This window comes from Thalassophryne amazonica, chromosome 1 (assembly GCF_902500255.1).
Source record: "Thalassophryne amazonica chromosome 1, fThaAma1.1, whole genome shotgun sequence".
Taxonomy (NCBI): Eukaryota; Metazoa; Chordata; class Actinopteri; order Batrachoidiformes; family Batrachoididae; genus Thalassophryne; species Thalassophryne amazonica.
The window spans coordinates 133,880,505-133,886,808 of NC_047103.1; the positions used below are offsets into that span (position 1 = coordinate 133,880,505).

The 6,304-nt window shown below is 42.4% G+C and overlaps 1 protein-coding gene across 1 annotated transcript; it reads right to left on the minus strand.

The window, feature by feature from the left end:
• Positions 1 to 2,051: 2,051 nt before the first annotated feature.
• On the minus strand, positions 2,052 to 5,495 carry LOC117514973 (erythrocyte band 7 integral membrane protein-like). The gene is made up of 7 exons (XM_034175566.1): positions 5,429 to 5,495; positions 3,881 to 3,990; positions 3,457 to 3,529; positions 3,282 to 3,364; positions 2,753 to 2,956; positions 2,454 to 2,558; positions 2,052 to 2,285 (listed from the first exon to the last, which is right to left on the minus strand). Exons 1-7 carry the CDS (start codon positions 5,493 to 5,495, stop codon positions 2,052 to 2,054), a joined length of 876 nt encoding a protein of 291 aa, XP_034031457.1.
• Positions 5,496 to 6,304: the final 809 nt, after the last annotated feature.

A 6,304-nucleotide genomic window follows, 5' to 3' on the forward strand; every position in this document is an offset into this window, starting at 1 on the left:
GTGCGTTCCGTATTGACCTGAAACGGGACGCAGTTTGTCCCGTATTTCTGTGAGAATCAAAAAGTCTGTAAAATGTCAATGGAATTGACTGGCGCTTTATATGGAAACTTACGGTAAATTTGATCCCAGCCTTTCTCCTGCTTTTCACCAATGAGCTGACAGACACGAGTTGACAATACAGAATCACTCTTATCTCATTGGTCGAGGGACATCTGCTCGCAAGAAGATACCGACGTCATGAGCCGACAATGGTCGCTGGACGACAATAACAAATCAGCATGGCTGATATCGATACAGACACAGACACTGGCACTGCAGATATGCCTACGGACAGCAATGTCTGTAACGTCGTTACTACTCCTCCTAAAAAAAAACCAAAAAAGAATGCAAAAATACAAGGGAGAATGAGAAAAGGAAAATGGGCTGGGTGGAAAAGGTGCGCGACAACAGCATTGTTTACTTTTCAGACTTTATTTTTTGCACTTTTTATTACACTAAATGTGTAAATGTGCACTGTTACATTGTTTTGGATGATGCAAATTTTCTATTGTTTTTTTTTTTTGTTAATTTATACAATTTTAAGTTAAGCAATAGCACTACAGAGAGATTTATTTTTAAAGAAGACAGAATGCTCATATTGAAATTGTGAGTGAAAATTTATTTTGCACTAAAAATAAATTGCTAAATAATTTGTTTTCCACGTGTTCATATCAGAACAAATGCATGTATGCATCTACCTAAATTCAGGGTCAAGTCAACAGTCAAATGGTTAAAAATCGTTTCACACAGACGCTGGGAAGGGTGAAGGCAATGGTCAGTTGGCCGGTCAGCCCTGGCGGTGAGGTGTCCCTTATTTATTTTTCAGAGAGTTGGCAACCCTAACTGTCACTCAAAGCAACCACACCCCCAAATTTATAGAACTTTATGGCTTAAAATGTGTTAAACTCAGAAGTTAGAAAAAAATTCATCCCGTACAGTTGTCATGGAGGAGAAAACTATCTACAGAGACCAAAACAGCATTTTGCACCAGGCTGTAAACATGTTTATTTCTGCTGTAAATGTGGACGTTTTAACTTGACCTCCTATGGGTATGTGCTCTGTTTTAGAGCCAGCCTCAAGCGGGCAGTTGAGGAACTGCTGCCAGTTTTTGTACTTTCAGGAGGGCTTCATCTGACGCCACTGAAGTTGACTGCTTGGTTGCAGCAGACCCTGAATGCACATCTGCACAGGCCTTCCCATGATGCATCTTGAAAAGTTGCGCTGCATCCTTAGTGCACGTACTCACAGATACAATACCAGAAACAGCCTTAAGGCAGCACGCTTGAAGGAGAAGTTAAACATTAACGTTGCTTAAAAGCCTCTTGGAAACTCTAGCTTCCATTTGGGGTTTTTAAAACTGCTGTTTGATTTGAGCTAGAAGCTATTATGCAAGAAAACACTGCGTCAGTTTTCCCTGGAGCCCTACATGGCTACTGGCCTCAGCTGTATGAAGTCTGAAAGCAAATTTTAAATAATATTAAGTGGGTGATGTCATAGCAAGGGTTTCATAATGGCACCGCACTGCTTAATGGCTTCTAAAAGTCTCCAGCATGTATAATTAATATTACGCTACATAATTTGTTTAAAACCTAATATGGAATTGAATATGATGTATCCTTTTGACTTCCTGATACAGTGTATTCTTCTTGACTGTATTAAAATCTGAGTAATTGGGATTCAGATTTTAAATTCTGCACTTTCTACACCCACAGATAAGAAATTCCATAGCAATACCCTGACCAACACGAGATGCTCCTCACTGTCCTTGTATGTGGCTCAAATCGGTTACTGGAAACTCCCAGAATGCTTGTCATGGTAACCTCTGACCTCACAGCCCACCATTAATCTCACATTGTGTGTGAAATTTGAGTTTACTTTCTCCGGTTTAATAAGGTTGCGAAAAATAACAATTAAATGACACAATAAAACATGTTTTTTGTGTCTAATCTCAAATCTAAACACAAATGCAAAACCTGTTTACAAAAATAGATTTTATTCAAAACATAATTTTGTCAGACTGGTAGTCTAACATGGCAGGCATTACTGGGTACGGGTGGGGGAGCATAAGGTTCACCATGTGTGGGCATTGCACTTCTGTACTCCCCGCGAGTGATGAGTCCACCAAAGAAACTGTTGTTTTGGAGGGTCTGCAGGTAGCGCAGCCTCGGGGCTGCTGCAGTCTCTCCAGTCACAGCCGCCTCCTTGTGCATCAGCGGTGAGTTCATGTGTCCCTCTGCAGCCACCACCTGAAGAAGGAACGAGTGAGAGAAAAGAAAGGGGAACGAACAGGACAGAGGGTGAGGGATCACTGCTCAGACAATGATCTCAGACATGTGTCTAAAAAGAACTGAATAAGAATAAAACATAAAACACGCAGGAATGTTGTGATATTTGATGGGACTTGAACACTTTACCTCGTCTGCCACAGAGTTGTGCAGCTGCTGGGGGCAGTTGGACATCCTGATCTCCACCTGCTGGATCTGAATCCCCCAGTCCTCTGTGGTGGCCTTCAGAGTGGACTGAGAAGACACAACAACATGTCTATGTTTACATGCAGGAGACACACCCACTAATGGAGTCGTACTACCAACACTACAGTATAGAGAAGAATGAGAGGGGAGCTGATTCTAGACCACTAGATCCTGAACAAGACGTCTGACAGCAGAACCTCCTCACACTGGTTCATCAACAGAGAGTCTAAAAGCTGGTGTACCTGTATGATGGAGGTGACCTCTTCCTGCTCTGACAGGATGTCACGCAGGCTCATTGTGCTCAGGACCTTCCTCACAGCGGTCTGAGCCAACAGCCGGATCGCCACGTGCACGTCGCTGACGTTAGTCACACACTTGGCAGCGTTCTGGACCCGGTAGCAGATCACACCATCAGTCCAAACCCGGACAAGATCTTCAGTCACAACCTGAAAGCAGCAGATCAATAACAGCTGTTTTCTTCATGATCTGGACGTGAATCGAGGAAACAATTATTTTCTTTAACAATATGAAACAAAATGTTTTGACCTTTACTGTCAAAAGTCACAAACTGATGCATATATTTTGAAAGAAAAATGTGTTTGACGTGAGAAATTGTAAAGACGTCCAGCTGAGATCCAGATGTGGTGAACTGTTGTATGTGCAGGTGCACTGTGCGCTCTGAGTGCTGCTCTAGTTTGAATGTGCTTTAAACGTATCAGACTGTGACACACACACTCATGTGTTGAGTGTAAGTGGACGCGTGTTTCGTACCTCCTGTGATGGGATGTTGAAGGTGATGGTGCGGACGTCGACTCTCATCAACGTGTCCGTCCACGGCAGGACGAAGACCAACCCTGTGACATCACAAGAAGACAAACTAAAGCCGCCGCAAACAAACACAGTCATGATGAAGCTTCTGCACGAATGTTTGAGAAACACTTCCAACCTTGTCCTCTGTTTCCTCCTCGCCAAACGCGTCCCAGGCGATAGATCACGGCCCGCTCATACATGTGAATGACCTGTGCACAGAGAGAAACCACATCAGTGCTCACAAGTCAGTCTGTTCTTTATCTACGTTTATCCTGGAAGTGGACAGTGAGAGATGTTCAATCAGCTCATTTTCACCAAAATCAAGCTTTGATCACTTACAATATTTATCATTTAAATACATTTAATCAAACACAAAAACATATAAGTAAAGAAACATAGAGGATTAATGTGCAGAGCTGTAGAATTAAAAAAACACAGAATAAACATGAAGTCAGCCTCAATAAGTGACGTGATCAGACCAGCAGTTTGTCCTGCAGCCTGACGACTGCTTATCGACTGTCAATAATCTAAATATCAGCTGCAAATGATCAAAAACTGACCTTAAAGCACCTCCATATGGAGAGGGGCAGAGTGAACAGCAACATGAGGTAGGAGAGAAACACCAAGAACCAATCACAGCTGCTCAAGACGCCATCAGGACTCTGCAAGACTGAAGGAAGGAAAATTCATTGACAGAACAAAATCAGTTCAACTCATTCAGCTCATCTGTGGAAATCAATTCAAGGAGTGATTTCATGAAGGACAATTAGAAACAGCAGCACACAAAACACATTCACTTTATTATTCAAGAAAACGAAGAAACATTTTCTGACACTGTCTTTTTTTGGGGGGGGGGGGGGGGGTAAAGAAAACTATATTTTTGAAAAGTTTATTCTGTAATCATTCAGAAAACCAATGTTTTAATTTACCTTGATAACTATCTGGCCACCATGATGGATGTTCAAAATGGTGACAACTGAAGTGGTTGGAGGTTTTGTGATCACTGCTGTGTGTTTGCATGTTTGTATACATGATTACTCAAAATATAGATCACAAAGAAGGAATGACAGACAGACAAAGATGTTCACAAGTCATGTTTTGCAAGTCCAAGTCAAGTCTCAAGTCTCTGACCATCTGGTGGGTCCTGAACACCACATTAAACCACCAAACATGATATGTAGAGAACAGTTAAAACCAGAATTATGCTTCAAGTGTTTGTTTTGACAAAGGTTGAGGTTATTTGGTAAAAAGTAAAAAATATGAATTTCCATCCCATGTCCACCAACTGGGGCGCACAAACAGAGCTTGGTTCTGAAATTGCCCCGGCAACACCAGAGTCACCAAGAAGATAAGTGTCATTGTGAGAGTGAAGAGCTGGTCAGTTGTCCCACGGCCAGGACACAACGCGATATCAGGACGCAATATCATATCTTTACAGAATGGCATCATTTTAGCAACTTTTAGCAGAATATCGACATGTCAGTGCCAACTTCCTCTGAGAGTCAGTTGGCAACACTGCAAGCAACAATGTCCTGTCACCTCCAGGATGCTGTGATTAGCAGCAAGGCCATACCTGTGAGTCTTGATTTAATGTTATGGTTATTGTGTTAAAAAATGCCAACTTGGCTCAAAATAGGAGGATCACTGGTCCTCAGCTGTATCTATTTGAATCCTAATTTTCAGAGCTGACAATGCAGTAGGTTTTAAGGAGACATTTATGGAAATTTTGCAAACCTGCAGACTGACGCCAAACTAAATTAATATCGGGCATGATGATCTTCCTCGTCTTCTTCTTTCGTCTGCTCCCATTAGGGGTCGCCACAGCAGATCAATTGTTTCCATCTCACGCTGTCCTCTGTAACTTCCTCTGTCACACCAACCACCGGCATGTCCTCCCTCAGCACATCCATAAACCTCCTCTTTGGCCTCCCTCTTCTCTTCCTGCCTGGTAGCTCCATCCTCAGCATCCTTCTCCCTATATACCCTGGGTCCTTCCTCTGCACATGTCCAAACCATCTCAATCTCACCTCTCTGACTTTCTCTCCAAACCGCCCCACCTGAGCTGTCAATCTGATATGTTCAGTCCTAATCTTGTCCATTTTTGTCACTCTCAACAAGAATCTCAACATCTTCAGCTTTGCCAAATCCAACTCTGCTGCCTGTCTTTTTGTACATGCCACCATCACTAAGCTGTACAACATAGCTGGTCTGACTACTGTCTTGTAAACTTTCCCCTTCACTCTTGCAGATATTATTCTGTCACAAATCACTCCTGCCACCTTTCTCCACCCACTCCACCCTGCCTGCAGTCTCTTCTTCACCTCTCTACCACACTCTTCATTACTTTGGACAGGTGACCTCATGAATTTAAACTGTACTTTCACCCCCTCTACTCTTTGTAACTGCACTATCTTATGTGCTCTGAAGCTCCTGATAACTGCTACCTTCCTGCCTTTGTTGGACTATGGTGATGTTGTGTATATGTGTGCTTCAACCAGTTGACTACAGGCCTTGACCCCACTGTATCATTGTGCCTTGAGATTCACCACTGGTTGCCGCTGCCTCACCCACCACTGTGAGATGTATGCCAAAGCTGGCATGCCCTCTTTGACTGTTAGGTGATATACACATTGGATGACTCTGGTTTATAAGACTCTTATTGGACTGGTTCTGACCTTTTCATCCAGTTTTCTTTGGAGATCTGAAAGCCGTTATTCTCTATGCTCAAATGACATGTTATGCTTTTGTATACCTTGTGTCTGCACTGAAGCAGGAAAGAAAGGTTTTAGTTTTTGATTGGAATATTCTCCAGTCCAAATTGAAACTGTCTAGGTTGACGTCTTTGAACACCTTCCACTTCATTTTAAGAGCTCGCAAACAGAATTCTTTTGCACAATGCCCACATTTATAACTCCTATATGTTTTAGACTATACATCGTTACAGTTTCGTATGACCAAGATGATTGTATTTTTTGTATTTATTT

Coding starts and splice junctions, on each gene's coding strand:
- LOC117514973 (XM_034175566.1), bottom strand. CDS start 5,495: ATGTACAAAAAGACAGGCAGCAGAGTTGGATTTGGCAAAGCTGAAGAT. Junction 3,365..3,456: donor AGGAGGAAACAGAGGACAAG/GTTGGAAGTGTT, acceptor GTGATGTCACAG/GGTTGGTCTTCGTCCTGCCG. Junction 2,559..2,752: donor AGGTCACCTCCATCATACAG/GTACACCAGCTT, acceptor GTGTCTTCTCAG/TCCACTCTGAAGGCCACCAC.